The sequence below is a fragment of the Musca domestica genome, unplaced genomic scaffold, assembly GCF_030504385.1.
Source record: "Musca domestica strain aabys unplaced genomic scaffold, Musca_domestica.polishedcontigs.V.1.1 76, whole genome shotgun sequence".
Lineage (NCBI taxonomy): Eukaryota > Metazoa > Arthropoda > Insecta > Diptera > Muscidae > Musca > Musca domestica.
The window spans coordinates 2242988-2260507 of record NW_026712396.1 but is presented as its reverse complement, the minus strand read 5'-3'; the positions used below and the strand labels follow the sequence as shown (position 1 = coordinate 2260507).

The 17520-nt window shown below is 34.6% G+C and overlaps 1 protein-coding gene across 2 annotated transcripts in view; it reads right to left on the bottom strand.

Annotated features, from left to right (window-relative positions):
- LOC101901454 (protein roadkill) overlaps nt 1-17520 on the bottom strand; it is a 296295-nt gene that overhangs the window by 242068 nt on the left and 36707 nt on the right. The window contains exon 1 of one of the 2 annotated variants that reach the window (XM_059130529.1): nt 11190-11334. The exons of the other annotated variant lie outside the window; for it this stretch is intronic. Coding sequence (XP_058986512.1) covers nt 11190-11203 — 14 coding nt within the window. The 5' untranslated portion in view covers nt 11204-11334. Of the gene's footprint in view, nt 1-11189; nt 11335-17520 lie in introns of those variants that run through there. 2 annotated transcript variants of the gene reach the window in all.

The window sequence follows — 17520 nt, the reverse complement described above, 5'->3', positions numbered from 1 at the left end:
TTACCATTTACACAATCATCATTGTTTGAAGATACGATTTAAAATTTGCTAATTACAAAATCCACCCCTCCTCATCTGACCCTTGCTATTTTCATATGTTAGGCATATTTCAAAAAATATATATGAAAACATTTGTGGATGATAAAAGTCAGAAAGCCGATTGGACGGAAGATTATAAAAGAGACATCATTGGCAACTGGGAAAAATTAAGAGGTTTAATAGAAGAGCTGATATAAGGGTCGCAAACACCTAACCAAACATCAATTCCTAATATCTATCGGGTCAATTGACCAGTGGTCAATACACATATCTATTGACCACTGTCCAATACTTACTGACCAGAGTCCACTACTCATTGACCTGGAGCCAAAAACTATTAACTTCGGGCCAATAACTATTAACTTCGGGCCAATAACTATTGACCTCGGGACAATAACTATTGACCTGGGGTCAATAACTATTGACCTCGGGTCAATAACTATTGACCTCGGGTCAATACCTATTGATCTCTGGTCAATACCTATTGACCTCTGGCCCATGCCTATTGACCTCTGGTCAATACCTATTGACCTCTGGTCAATACCTATTGACCCCTGGTCAATACTTATTGACCTCTGGTCAATACCTATTGACCCCTGGTCAATACCTATTGACCCCTGGTCAATACTTATTGACCTCTGGTCAATACCTATTGACCCCTGGTCAACACTTATTGACCTCTGGTCAATACCTATTGACCCCTGGTCAATACTTATTGACATCTGGTCAAGACCTATTGACCTCTGGTCAATACATATTGGCCTCTGGTCAAGACCTATTGACCTCTGGTCAATACATATTGGCCTCTGGTCAAGACCTATTGACCTCTGCTTAAGACCTATTGACCTCTGGTCAATACATATTGACATCTGGTCAAAACCTATTGACCTCTGGTCAATACATATTGCCTCTGGCCAAGACCTATTGACCTCTGGTCAATACATTTTGACCTCTGGTCAAGACCTATTGACCTCTGGTCAATACATATTGACCTCTGGTCAATACCTATTGACCTCTGGTTAATACCTATTGACCTCTGATCAATATTTATTGAACTCTGGTCAACATATATTGACCTCTGGTCAATACTTATTGAACTCTGGGCAATACCTATTGAACTCTTGTCAAAACCTGTTGACTACGGGTCAACCTCTATTAAGCTCGGGTCATCGATTGACCTTGGGTAAATATCTATTGACCTCGGGTTAACATCTATTTACCTCGGGTCAACAACTATTCACCTCTGGTCAAAAACTATTGACCCCGGATCAACATCTGTTGACTTTTGGTCAATATCTGTTAACCTCTGGTCAACATCTATTGGCCTCGGTTCAATACCAATTGACCTCGGTTCAATACAACTTGACCTCGGGTCAATACCTATTGACCTCGGGCCAATTCCTTTTGACCTCGGTTCAATCCCTATTGATCTCGGGTCAATACTATTTATCTCTGGTCAATATACGTATTGACCTCTGATTTGTGACTTCGGGTCGATATATAAGACTTCTGCAAATGTTTTCACAAATATGACTTCTATCCTCATTATCAGCCCTTAAATCATCTGAAAATATTTACTTTAAAGGCACACAAAAAATCCATAAAACTGGAGTGACTGATGTCATGTCAACCAGGCCATCCAAATGACGATCCGTCCGTCCGTCCCGTCCATTATTATTATGAATATGGCAACGAGGTTAAGGCAACAAACACCAGTTCATGTTTGCTCAACGAACATACCGACACACAAACACACACTCGAGATTTGCTTACAATTCGCTAACAACAGCAGCAACAACGACAAACAGAAAGCCAAACGCCATAGCCAACCATTGGAGGTCGGTCTTTGGATCAATCGATGTTTGGATGAATGGCATTTTTGTTTTTATAAAAAAAAAAAAAACGCTGCAAAACAACAAAAAGTTACAACAACAACAAATGCTATGGTACATGCTATCATGGCCCTCTTTCGCAAGTGACAATTACCAAAATCAAACAATGGAGGGTGGTGTCGTGTCGCTACTGCCGCCGCCGACGCCATCCATCCACCCACCTATGCAGAGAGCAGCCGAGTTTCGTAATGGGTAGGTGGGTAGGTGTCAAGAGCAGCAGCAACAACAGCAGCACCCAGTAAGGCGTTGTGTCAACAGCAGACGAGTGACTGTGATAGCTTCAAGTCTGGACAAAAGAACTACAACTCATAGCCCAGTTAATGCGGAGATTCCAGTGTTGAAGAAGTCACAGCGAAGATTCGAAGGGTTATTATGGAAATTCTTTTCTTATCACTTCAGCGGGTTTTCCTTATAAATTTTCGAATTTCCACTTCTGACTACTTTGCATTGCCTCGTCGTTAGCAAATTCAATCTAAGGTCCTTCGCTAACCCTTGCCATCCGACTCAGGCCCATCTTCCACAAAAAAAAAAAATAATAAAATGAAATGCGATAAAAATTTATTGGAGTGGAAATGATGATGTTCCACAACAACAACAACATCAACATTGCCAACAACAACAACAAACATCAAAAACACTTAAGAGACAAAGAAAGGCACACAAAAGCGTTAAGGACACCATCATCGTCACCAGCCAGCCAGTCCGCCAACCAACATCGTCTCCATAGCCATCCTCGTCATCATCATCAGCGTTTTTTCAGGGCAATAAAAAGTGTTACATATCTGGGTATAGAATATTTTTGGAGCATAGCTCGACCTTCCACCCGTTTCCAACATCCACCAACCCATTCACACCCTCACCCCGCCCATTGGAGGTGGTCTGAGGCGGCACATAAAGAGTGTCGTTTGCTTAGCTACGGTTGGCTTACATTCGGAGGTAACAGCCTAGAAAGAAAAACAAAAACTGGAAAAAGGACATTTTTTGTTTCCAGCCAACGAAGAAGAAGAAGAAGGTCATAAAACTCAACTGAATTCGGTCAGTAACAACAGCAGTTGCACGGTCATTAAGAGCATATGTTGGAATGTGAAGGGGAAGGAGAGCAATGCGGGGGATGTGAGAGTGTGAGAAAGCAAACCTATCGAGGTTTAGCAGCCACAGCAGACTTTCAAACCGAAGGACTTCTATTCATTAAATACCTTATTTACAGAAAAGCATTACAAGGTCCTATAACCCCAGTAAACCCTAAGAAGACAGTCTGTGAAATGTTAGCTATTCACAAAGATCTGAGGAGATCTTCCATCCCACGAAGATCTATACAAGGTCAACACTTATTGACACACCTATTGACGTTAAGGCAACACCAATTGACCCCGGACAAAATTTATCGACTTATTACCACCCATCGATCTCGGGTCAATACCTATTGACCTAGGGTCAATACGTATTGACCTCGGGTCAATAGCTATTGACCTCGGGTCAATACCTATAGACCTCGGTCAATAGATGTTGACCAGATGTTACTGTAGGTCAATAGATGCTGACCAGATGTTACTGTAGGTCAATAGATATTGGACTGGGGTCAGTAGGTGTTGACCAGATGTCAATAGATGTTGACTTGAGGTAAATATGTGGTGACCCGAGGTCCATAGGTATTGACCCGAGATCAACATCTATTGACCTCTGGACAACATCTATTGACCTCTGGTCAACATCTATTGTCCTCTGGTCACGAGCTATTTACCTCTGGTCAAGAGCTATTGACCCCTTGTAAACATCTATTGACCTCTGGTCAATATCTATTAACCACGGGTCAACATCTATTGTCCCCGGGTCGACATCTATTGACCTCTGAACAAAATCTATTGTCCCAGGGTCAACAACTTTTGTTCTCTTCAACACCTATTGACCCCTGGCAAACATCTATTGACCTCTGGTCTAAATCTATTGACCACGGGTCAACATCTATTGTCCCCGGGTCGACATCTATTGACCTCTGGTCAACATCTATTGGCCTCTGGTCAACATCTATTGGCCTCTGGTCAACAGCTATTGATCTCTGGTCAACATCTATTGACCTCTGGTCAACCTCTATTGACCTCTGGTCAACATCTATTGACCTCTGGTCAACATCTATTGACCTCTGGTCAACCTCTATTGACCTCTGGTCAACATCTATTGACCTCTGGTCAACATCTATTGACCTCGGGTCAGCACCTATTGACCTCGGGTCAGCACCTATTGACTTCCGGTCAACGCCTATTGACTTCCGGTCAATGTCTATTGACCTCTGGTAAACGCCTATTGACTTCCGGTCAATGTCTATTGACCTCTGGTAAACGCCTATTGACTTCCGGTCAACATCAGTTGACCTCTTGTCAACATTTATTAACCTCTGGTCCACATCTATTGACCTCGGGCCAACATCTATTGACCTCGGGTCAACACCTATTGACCTCGGGTCAACATCTATTGACCTCTTCTCAACACCTATTGACCCTAGATCAATATCTATTGGCCTCTGGCTAACATCTATTGGTATCTGGCCAACATCTATTGACCTCTGTCACTTTCCATTGACTTGCGATGAACATCTAATGACCCCGGTCAATTCCTATTGATTCGAGTAATTCCCATTGATGCTGGATGCCTATTGACCTCTGGTCAATACCATTTGACCCCCGATTATATTTGAAAGACCTGTGGAAGGTCTTCTGTTCATAGTAGAACTGAAGAAGGTATCATATCCACATCTATTGACCTCGGGTCAAAATCTATTGACCTCGGGTCAACATCTATTGACCTCGGGTCAACACCTATTGACCTCGGGTCAACATCTATTGACCTCTTCTCAACACCTATTGACCCTAGATCAATATCTATTGACCTCTGGCTAACATCTATTGGTATCTGGCCAACATCTATTGACCTCTGGTCACTTTCCATTGACTTGATTCTGGTTAAATTTCCATTGATGCTGGTCAACACCTATTGACCTCTGGTCGATACCTTTTGAACCCCGATTATATTTGAAAGACCTGTGAAAGGTCTTCTATTCATAGTAGACCTGAAGAAGGTATCATACCCATAGATGCCGTGAAGAAGGTATTTTCGTCACAGAAGGCCATTCACAGGTCTTCAAGCCTTAGAATATCTGTGGAACCTATTCTAGACATAAAAATCCTGTGGAAAATCTCCTATCTTACCTGAAAAAGAGAGAAAATATTGTTAAAAATTATCAAATCATTAAAAATTAAATAAAAAATAGGACTGGCCTTCTTTAAGGGACATATTTTAAAAAATAAATATCAGGAAGGATTTTTTCCCTTAAATACTGTATCCCATATTTGAATTTTTCTCGACAGTATTGCCACCGATATTTGGCATAGGTAAGAAATCCCTAATTTCTGACATTCTCCCCCAAAATCGACCCAATATCTCAATGAATGACCTACAAAAAACGAAGCAACACCAAACACCTACCCCGGAAATTGTGGTTTGCTTAGTCATGGTGATTATTAGAAGGCATGTAAACAAAAGTACAACTACAGCAACAACAACAACAATGCGAATTACAACAAAAAACAACATATCAATAATTACATTGCGTTACATATCTACTGCCCCAACAGCAATTTCCTAATTCTAGTCAATGTAAAAGGCTTTACAACGGCACTCTCATATCTCTGAGCGAGTACGCATGTGTGTGTGTGTGTTTTCAGTGTCAATACAACAGCAGCAACAACAAACGTCAAAGGTAACAAAAACTTCGTTTGTTTTTCGAAAATTAAATAACAACAACACCAACAATACCATGTTACAAAGTAAATTGAAAACATTGCGAAAGTTCCCATCCTTATTGTTGTTGTTGTTGTGCAACATGACGACATTGTTGTAATGTTCGGCATGCCAAAGCGGAAGATGGGAGCTAGCTTGTAAGCAGGCACCCAATATAGTTATGTATGTGTATTGTAATAGACGATAAAAATCTTATCTCCGTCATGGCAATTACGCACTTCGATAAATGGGGATGACCTCAAGCTATGGGGCGATAAAGCTCGGAAAATTAGTCAAACATAGGAAAGAAATAAGATTTTCAGCTGCGAGTGTAGAAGGCCTACCCCTATGGGTTCCTCATACAAAATCAATTACGCACTTAGATAAATAGGAATGACCTCAAGCTATGGGGCGATAAAGTTCGGAAAGTTAGTCAAACATAAGAATGATATAAGAAGTTTATCTGTGAATGTAGAAGGGCTACACCTATGGGTTGCTCAGACAAAATCTTACAGCTCTCTTGAGGGCTCCGAAAAAGCATTCTCACAGGGCTTTTCAAAGAGAACCCTAGGAGGGCAGAAAATATTATATCTGTAGTATCATGTAGAGGTCTTCGATTTCTAAAAATGCCCCCAGGGGGACTTTTGCACCATTAAAGACTTAGACAAATTAGGGATGACCTCAAACTATGGGTGATAAAGTTCGGAAAGTTAGTTAAACATAGGAATGATATAAGATGTTTAGCTACGAATGTAGAAGGGCTACGCCTTTGGGTTTCTCAGACAAAATCGTATAACTCTCTTGCCCGAAGAGGGTTACTCACAGGGCTTCTCAATGAGAACCCTAGGAGGGCAGAAGATATTATGTCTGTAGTATCATGTAGAGGTCTTCCATTTCTAAATGTGCCCCCAGGGAGACTTTTTCACCATTAAAGACTTAGATAAATAGGGATGACCTCATGCTATGGGGCGATAAAGCTCGGGAAGTTAGTTAAACATAGGAAAGATAGAAGTTTAGCTGCGAATGTAGAAGGGCTACGCCTTTGGGTTTCTCATACAAAATCTTACAACTCTCTTGCCCGAAGAGGGTTTCTCACAGAGAACCTTAGGAAGGCTGAAAATATTATGTCTGTAATATCATATAGAGGTCTTCCATTTCTAAAAGTGCCCCCAGGAAGTCTATTTAACCATGGAAGGCCCTCGAGAGGTCTTCTATCATATAGTACGTACAGAATGTCTTCTATGAATAGACGACCTACTGGAGACTTACAAGAGGTACTTTGTAATTAGACCTAAAAGAAGTCTCTATCTGCTAAAGAATCTTAGGAGATTTTCTATTCATAAAAAAATTGCTGAAGTCTTCCTGCATTCGCAGTGATGAATTGTGGATCTTCTATGGATATAGCAGATATCCTGTAGGTCCGTAGATGTAATATGGACCTCAGGTAGGTGTTTTCTGTAGTTCTTCTATAAATACATTAAAGACCTCCTGTTGTGGGTACTACTAGATAGAGTGTGCCTCCAGTGAGGCACTTTAATCCATAGAAGGCCCACTAGAGGTCTTCTATCATATAGTACGTACAGTATGTCTTCTATGAATTGACTACCTACTGGAGTCTTACAAGAGGTACTTTATAATTAGACTTAAAAGAAGTCTCTGTCCACAAAGGATTTATAGGAGATTTTCTATTCATAAAATAATTGCAGAAGTTTTCCTGCAATAACAGTGGTGAACGGTAGATCTTGTATGAATATAGGATATCCAGTAGGTCCGTAAATGTAATATGGACCTCAGGTAGGTATTTTCTGTAGGTCTTCTATAAATACATTAAAGACCTCCTATTGATAGATAGATGGATATATAGGTTCGTAGTTAGAAGGTCCGCTGAAGGTCTTCCAAGCCAAATAGATCTTCTACGGATGGGATATTTCCTGTTGGCAAGTTTTCTGAGATGTAAAAACTGCAAGCAAATTCAGATTGCTGTCATTTCTAAGCCACTCGTCCGACAGCTGTTAAAATTATTCCAGTGACAGGTCATTATATTTTTTACAAGCGAACAAAAGCATTTTGGAGAGAATTTTTGAGAAAAAAAGTTATTCGTGATGGAATTCAAGCGTGTATTTGGCTGGAGAACCACAAGTGAATATCGTTAGAGCACTCCAGCATTTAAATGTGAGTAAATCTTTTGGATCTCGTACCATCGCTCGTTACCGTGATTCTGGCAGCGTGGCAGCCCGACGTCAAGGAAGTGGACGGAAGAAAACAGCAACATCAGCAGAAATGGTTCGAAAAGTAAAGAAGCGACTTGATCGAAACCCCTCGCGTCGCAGTGGCCGAAAAATGGCTCATGAGCTGAACATATCGCAATATTCCATTCGGCAAATATTGAAAAATTAGCTCGGATGAGTAAAGCCATTGAAATTCCAAAAAGTGCTAGAAATTACACCGCGACAGAAAGAGCTAAAGAGTTGCTTTGCTTGGCCGAAAGTGGTGAACTGCCAAATTTGGTTTTCTCCGATGAGAAAACATGCGTTGTCCAGCAGTTTGTAAACAAACAAAATGATCGTGTTTACTTGCCAAGGAGCTCAGCTGAAAAAACTCAAGCACCGGCCAGGGTGATGGCATGGGCCGCCATAACAGCCGATGGTCGCTCTCCCCTCTCGTATTAATCGACTGTGGCATCAGAATAAATGCCAAATATTATCGCAAAAATATTCTGAAGGGTGTATTAAAGCCTTGGGCGGCACGCAAACATTTAGGCCGCAGACCTTGGACATTCCAACAGTATTCAGCAGCATCGCACTCAGCACGTGTCACCCAAGAGTGGTTACAAAATGAGGTTCCTCGCTTCATTTCCAGCTCACAATGGCCACCAAAAAGCTCCGGATACCAATCCGTTGGACTATTGTGTCTGGAGTATTTTCGGAAGCAAGGTTGGCACTAAAAAATACCAAAGTGTCGATCACCACCTCAAGCAAGCGCTTCGCCGAGAATGGGCCAAAATACCGCAGAGCAACATTCGGGCAGCCGTTTTAAGGCCATAATTCGTGCCAAAGGTGACCAATTCGAACAAATCTAAATTTATTCTAAAATTTGAGGCTATTTTCGACATTTTTTGCTTTCATTCAATGAAATTTAAAAAAAATGTAAAAATTATGGCGTTTGACTTTGTTGTAGTGTTTTATCTCACCCTGTATATATCCCTTCTAGCCATATATTTCAAAACAAGCCTTGAAAATCTTCCACAATCGAATAAAAAGCAACGCCACCTACATAGGTAAATGGCAACTCTTAGCATAGCAAAGACACACACCGATCATCCAAAGTGCCGTTACGGGGCAACCAATAAATGTCACCGAAGCCCACTCAAGTTCATAACCCACAAACACGAATACATTCCACATTATTTTCAGTGTAAAAAAATTATTAAATTTATGTTGTTGATGTTCCATGAAATTCATGGCAATAAAAATTAGACGCCTTTGTTGTGAACCAACAACAACATAACAGAAAACAAACATGACATTTTCTAAAATAAATAACAAAAAAATATTATTATTTATTATTTTTAATACCATTTTAACCTTTGTAAATAATTTCAATTGTAATGAAATGGAGAACACCAAACAAAAACAACAGCAATCATAGTAGGAAAACAACAACAGTAACGAGTGGTGTTTCATGCATGCCGCTGCATGTGTTGTTGGGTTGGCCTGACTGCCAGCCGTGCATGTTAGGCTAATGACTTTGATCGTCATCGTTTTTCGTTGTGACGAGGCGGCGACAGCAACCCTGTAATTAAATTTGTGGGAGAGTGCCGTCGTTGCAGTCGTATCAGTTGCCATGTGTGTGTGTCTCTGTGTGAGAGAGCACAAACTTTTCTCTTTGACAAGAAAAAAACACAATCATCCATTGATTGTAATTAAATTTGTGGGAGAGTGCCGTCGTTGCAGTCGTATCAATTGCCATGTGTGTGTGTGGCTCTGTGTGAGAGAGCACAAACTTTTCTCTTTGACAAGAAAAAAAACACAATCATCCATTGATTGACTCGCACATTGCGGAATATTTATCTAAGCTTTTCATCCTCGCTTCAAAATAAGGAAGTATTTGTGTTGTTATTGCCTCGCAAAGGCCGCTTAGATAGACAATTAAAATAATAATTGGCTGAGGTGCTGTAGTTGTTGTTGTTGCTGCAGTTGTTGATGTTGTTGTAAAGAGAAAGTGATCATGAACTTCTTTGAGAAATGTAGGAGGGATGTGCAGGAATTATTGTTAATAGAGATGGGTATTGTGGAAATACAGAGAAGATCAAGTGGGTCTTCAGGGAGTAGATATTTTATTACAAGACCTAACAAGTATGTACGACAGGAACGAACAAGTTTACTATGCTCTTCTAATAGGACTCCCAGTCTTAGAAGATCTATTATTATACGGATAAGATCTGAACGATTTTTGTAAGTGTTTAAATAACCTACATGAACAATATTGGTGTGTTGAAAATTTTATTGCATCCTGAGAAATGCTAAATATTTTAAGTATTTTCTAGGAAGCCAAAATTTCTAATTATGTTTTAGAAACTTAGGTTTGATATTGTCGAGTTTTTGTTTAAATAAATTTTTTTAAGGATTCTCGGTAATTTCCCTGGATTCCTGTGACTAAAAATCTTCACTCTTTAAAATATTATTTTAAGGACTCAAAATCCCAAAATATTTTCGATAACAGTAAAAGTCGAAATCGTGGATTTTTTATACCCTCAGCCATAAGGCTAGACAGGGTATATCATTTGATATGGCTAAAACGTGCCTCATCGAAATAGTGGTTTTAGACCCCATGTCTCTTTGGACCAAATCCATTGTAGGACATTTGGAGTCGATCTAGCAATGTCCGCCAGTCTCGCTGTCTGTCTATCTTTCTTTTAAAAATGTTGAATATTTATAACTCTTATAAAATGTGATGTAAAAGTCCGAATGTCTTCAAAATTCACACATCTCAATATTTTTATTAACCCAAAGACTGGTGTGAAGATGGAATATTTCGGTCCACTCCTTGTATCTCCCCCACAAGGGGTCAAAATTTTCTATATCCATTAAGCCTATAAAGCACGATATTAAGATCCGATTCCATTAGGACTGTGTACAACTCCATATTTTCATTAACACAAGATCTGTTTAAAAGATGGTAGAGATTGGACCATATCTTCTGGTACCTCTCCATAAAGAGTCAAAGTTTTGAATGACTAAAACGATCTAAAAATCCGAAATAAGCATTCGGTTCTCTTTAAATTTCACACACCCCATTACTCTTTTTAACACAACATCTGCTGTGAAGATGGGATATATCGGTCCACTCCTTCTGCTACTAAACTATACACAAGCCCAAATTTTTTTGCATATGTGTTTAGGAGATTTTCAAATATTTTATTAAAAGTTTTTCGAAAAATAATTATTTTTTATTTTTCATAGATATGTACGTTCTTTGTCTTACCTGGCCAGAGCCATTCTAACATGGGAAAGACTTCCAAGAGGTAACGATATTGAATCCACTTTGAAGAAATTTCGTTAAAAAATCACCTTCGACAAAAATTGAATTCACAGCTGGGCAAATTTTTTGTGGAGCAACACTTTAGAAATTAGGTCTACAACTAACTATGGGTTATATTTTAGAAAAACATCTCTTTCTTCTAATACTGATGTAAATATCTTAAATTTAAAATTTTAAATTATCGGGTACTCCGAGTTTTTTTTTTTTTTTTTTGATTTTGTAATTATATATTTTTATTTTTAACTTTTTTGTTGGTATTTATTATCTTGGTCACCCAAATGATATTCCGTCTCAATCCCAGGAAACGTAGTTTTTAATGTTATCTAATTAACTTTAACTAATAAAAATTTATTTTTTTAATATTATTTTTATGATTTTCAATATTTTCTTTATATATTTTAAGTATTTTTGTTGTTTTTATTTGTTTAGTACTTATTTTTTTATATTTTTTTCATTTAATATAAATTTATATATTTATTTACTAAATATTTTGTTTTATAATTTTATTTTTTTAAATACTTTTTCTTAATTCAATAGTTTTTGAATTTTTTAATTTTAATTTATTTTTTAAAAAATATTTTTTTATATTTTTTTAAAATATTTTTTTATATATTTTTTTTTTAATTTTGTTTCCTTTCCTTAATCCCAGAAGTTGCTGGATTAATGTTATAAAATCAGTGTTAGCTATTTTTTTAATATTATTTTTATAATTTTGTTGTGTTTTTATAATTTTTTAATCTTTATTTTTTTTAAATATTTTTTATTAATTTGTTGTGAAAGTAAATATTTTGTTTTACATTTTTTATGATTTTACAATTTTATTTTTTAAATACTTTTTCTTAATTTCATTTATCACTTTTTTATAATTTTTTTCAATAGTTTTTGAATTTTTTAATTTATTTTTTAAAAAATATTTTTTTTACATTTTTTTAGAAGTTGTTGGATTAATCTTACAAATCAAAGTTATCTATTTTTTAATATTATTTTTATAATTTTGTTGTGTTTTTATAATTTTTTAATTCTTTATTTTTTTAAATATTTTTTATTAATTTTTTGGCCTTATTTGAAATTATTTACGATTTAACATCTGTTGGCATCATCCATTTTTGAATATTTTTTATATCATTTTTATATTATATACCTTATATTTTTAATACTATATATATAAAAAAGTTTTTATATAATATTTTTAAATCGTCTTTTTATTATTTTTTGTTTTTTTTTTTTATATCAATCTTTTATTTTTTAATTTTCAAATATTTTTTTATTTTTAAAAATATTTTCAAAAATATTTCCTATTTCAATGTTTTTGATTAATTTTTAATTCGTTGTAGTTGACAATATTTTTGTTTTTTTATGTTTTTTTTTTTTTTTAATTTTGTTCGATTTTGTTGTTATTCTTAATTTCTTTTTTTTTGTTTTTGCTTTTTTCAAAACATTTTTTTATCTCAAATTACAATTTCATGCCATTGTTTCGCTACCTAATGTTGCTGTTGTGTTCTTGTTGTTGTCGTGATCGTCGATGATGTTGTTATTTGTTGTTATTATTTTAAATTATATTCTTCATGTATTTTTTTGGTTAATTATTTGCATTTAATTTGTATTTCTCACTAGACTTCTTCAAAACGCACCGCGAAGAAAAAAATTCAAATTACCGAACGACAGACAAGCAGACCAGCAAAGCGAGAACAATGACACAAACCTCCAAAAAATCGTCAACAACCTTTAAGAAGAAGAAGAAGAAAAAGACGAAAAAACATGAAGAAGAATTATAACCAAAAAATGCAAATTTTTTGGCTTCAAAACAAAATCAAGAAAAAAGTTGTTACCAAAAAAAAGAGAAGCCGCCAAAAAAATTGCCAATTCAAGGTGGAGTTAATTTTTTCGTTTCTTCAATTTTATGTTTTGAAATTAAATTTGTTGTCTTTTTTCAAAAAAGAACAATTTTATGCTCTTTTTTTTAATGGGCAATTTAAGAAGAAGAAGACGAACAAAAATACCTATCTCAAAAATCAAACACAGCTACGTGCCTTCCAAGCGCGAGTATCTTTATGGCAGGTGTATATGGCTGTGTATGTGTGAGTGTACGAGTTTATTTTACTGCACTTTAGCTTTTTCCTCATCTAAACAATAACAATAATAATAATGGCAACAATAACAACAACTACAACTCATAACACCACAACAAATAGGAAGATATTTCCAATGTTAAAATTTGCAGTTTCCAATGTTAAAATCATTTTATTGTTGTTGTCGTTATTTTTTTATTTTCCCATCTAAAATTCAATGTTTTATGAAATAATTACGGAAATATAGTTTTCAAAGGTGTAATTATATGAAAGAGGTCAGTCAGTGAGGGCGTGTAACGAAGGTCAACAGAGAACACTTTTCAAGGGTGATTTTTAAATATCTTCCAAAAAAATGTGTTTTTTTTTATTTATTTTTTTTTTAATCATTTCTTAAAAATATTTTCCTTCAGGAAAATGGAAGAGGTCAGTGAGGGTGTGTAACGAAGGTCAACAGAGAACACTTTTCAAGCGCGATTTTTAAAATATCTTCCAAAAAAATGTGTTTTTTTATTTTTTTTTTAATCAAAGCCTTAAAATGCTTTTCTTTAAAATATTTTCCTTCAGGAAATGATAAGTCACAAGCGCAAATTTTCAAAAATATTTTGCTCGAGGATTTTTAAGGATTTTCTTCAAGGGCCTATAAAGCCAAAAAATTGATTTTTTTTCTCAAGGACCTTCAAAGCCATAATCGTCGATTTTTAAATATTTTTTTCTTAAGGACCTTCAAGGCCACAAACGCAGATTTTTCAAGAATATTTTTCTTTGGGATTTAAAAGATTTTGTTCAAGGACCTTCAAAGCCATAATCGTCGATTTTGGAATATCTTTTTCTTAAGGACCTTTAAGGCCACAAACGCTATTTTTTTCTGCAGGAATAATATCCTAATATTTTGCAAGAATAATGTTCTACAGAAATCAATGTCCAAAATGGTGGATTTTTGTTTAGTATTTTCCCAGATTTTTTTTAATATTTTTTCAGGAAGTTTTAAGGAGAGAGAATTTTAAATAAAACAAATAAACATTTCTCTTAAGAACCACATTCGTGGATTTTTAAAAATATCTCCTACAGGAAATTTGCATTAAAAAAATTCTGAAGGACCTAAATAGGATTTTTTTATCGATTTTTCAAAAAACCGTTAGTGCCTTGAAGATAAATCTTTAAATATTTTCAAGATCATTCGCAGGATTTTTTTTATTTTTTTTTTCTAAAGGACTTTCACAGGACTTTTTATGATTTTTTAAAGACCGTTTGTGTCCTCCAATCTTTAAAAATGAATTTAAAAAAAAAATATTTTTCTCAAGGACCTTAACAAACGTTGAATTTTTAAAAATATATTTTTCTCAAAGACCTTTATAGGATCATTAGAGTTTCAGAAAAAAATTTAAAAAAAAAATTCTGTGAAGGATCTTTAAATATGTTCAAGATCCTTCGCAGGATTTTTTTAAATTTTTTTCTAAAGGACTTTCACAGGACTTTTTATGATTTTTTAAAAGACCGCTTGTGTCCTTCAATTTTTAAAAAAGGATTTAAAAAAATATTTTTCTTTAAAAAACGTTGACTTTTTAAAAATATATTTTTCTCAAGGACCTTTAAAGGATCATTAGAGTTTTAAACGTGGATTTTTTAAAAATATTTTTCTCAAGGACCTGAGGAAACGTGGCATCATAGTAATATTTTCCTCAAGGACCTGAACAGCCACAAAAGTGAATTGTATAAAAAAAAAAATATTTTTCCCAAGGAGCTCCACAAACGTGGATTTGAAACAAATATTTTCCGAAGGACTTTAACAAACATGGAATTTTTAAGAATATTTTTTTAGGACCTTTAATTCCACAAAAATGGACTTTTCAAAAATATTTTTATCCAGGATTTTTTGAGATTTTGTTCAAGATCTTTTCAAGCCACAAAAATTTATACTTCTCAAGGATCTCTAAAGCCATAATCGTCGATTTTAAATATTTTTTTCTTCACGCGGATTTTTCAAGAATATTACAAAAATTCAAAGACAAAAATTCAAGGGATCGCAGGATTTTTAAATATTTTTGGTAAAGGACCAGTGCAGGATATTTTTTAGATTTTTCGAAAGGTTGTTAATGCCTGAAAGGGGAATTTTTAAATATTTTCCTCAAAGACCTTTGCAGGATTATTTAAAATATTTTTCTAAAGGACTTTCACAGAACTTTTTTTTCTCAAGGATCTTCAAAGGACCATCAGATTTTGAAGTGAATTTTTATAATTTTCTTAAAGAATTTATCTTAAAGGATTTCCAAGCCACAAAGAGGATTGATATATTTTTTTAGGACCTTAAAATGTGTTGACTTTTTAAAAATATTTTTTCTCAATGACCTTCCAAGCCATAAAAGTGGATCTTATAAAAAATATTTTTCTCAAGGATATTTAAAGGACCATCAGAGTATTAAACGCAACCGCGGATTTAAAAAAAAAAATGTTTTATAAGGACCTTAGCAAACGTAGATTTTATAAAAAAAAATTCTCAAGGACCTTCGCAAACGTGGATTTTAAATAAATATATTTTTCCAAGGACCTTAGCAAACATGGAACTTCTTAAAAATAAACCGTCATCAAGAACCAAGGACATTAACAATTTTTTAATGTGATTCCAAAGATCTTCACTAACAGGGATTTATTTAAAATATTTTTTCTCAAGGATCTTCAGAAACGTGGATTTTGTTAAAAATATTTTTGTGGATGTCCTTACAAACTTGATTTTTTTTAAAAATATTTTTGTGAAGGTCCTTACAAACATGTATTTTTAGAAAAATATTTTTTTGCGAAAATCCTTACAAACGTGGATTTTTTTTTAAATATTTTTTAAGGTCCTTACAAACGTGGATTTTTTAAAAATATTTTTGTGAAGGTCCTTTTTAAAAAAAAATTTTCCAAGGATTTTCACAAACAGGAATTTGTTTAAAATATCTTTTCTCAAGAACCTCCAATAAAGGGATTTTCTAAAAATATTTTTGTGAAGGTCCTTTTTGAAAAATAATTTTCCAAGGATTTTCACAAACAGGGATTTGTTTAAAATATCTTTTCTCAAGAACCTCCAATAAAGGGATTTTCTAAAAATATTTTTGTGAAGGTCCTTTTTGAAAAATAATTTTCCAAGGATTTTCGCAAACAGGGATTTGTTTAAAATATCTTTTCTCAAGGACCTCCAATAAAGGGGATTTTCTAAAAATATTTTTGTGAAGATCCTTACAAACGTGGATTTTTTAAAAATATTTTTCTCAAGGACCTTCAGAAACGTGGATTTTTTAAAAATATTTTTTCTCAAGGACCTTCAGAAACGTGGATTTTTTAAAAATATTTATTCTTAAAGACCTTCAGAAATGGGATTTTTTAAAAATATTTTTTTCAAGGACCTTCAGAAACGTGGATTTTTTAAAAATATTTATTCTTAAAGACCTTCAGAAATGGGATCTTTTAAAAATATTTTTGTGAAAGTCCTTACAAACGTAGAATTTTAGAAAGTTATTTTTGTCAAGGTCTGCACAAACGTGATTTTTTAAAAATATCTGTCAAGGACCTTCAATAACGTGGATTTTTATAAAAATATTTTTGTCAAGGACCATCAGAAACATGGATTTTTTTAAATATAATATTTTGTGAAGGTCCTTACAAACGTGGATTTTTAATTTTTTTAAATATTTTTTAAAACTTTTATATATTTATTGACGAGAAACTACGAATATCTCATTGGTGTATCTGTTGGATTCAACGTCAATTTGCATTCAGACGTTTTATTTACATTTAGAATTCTTTCTACTTGTGTCGTTGTTGTTGTTAATTTTTAGCGTGCTTTTTAATGAAGGTTCTTCCTATACTAAATAAAATATTCTCGCACACAGCGACTTTCACAACAAAAACAACAGCAAAAAGCAACCGCAAAATACATGGACAGAGATAGAAGCAAAAACACATGACGGCGAGAAAGAAAGAAAGAGGGAAATGGGAAAAACCAAACAAATGACTGAAGGGCACAATAAACAAATCAATTATTTATAAAGAAAAAAATTAACTCAAACCTAGAAGAAGAAATCCGAGAACTACAGTTTTCGAAGAAAATTGGATATCAAATTATTTAGGAGGCAATAACTTTTTGTTTGCCACACCAAAAAAATAAAAAAAAAAATAACAACAAATTATCTCTAATCAAGGTCAGTAAATTCGTGAAGAAGTCCAGG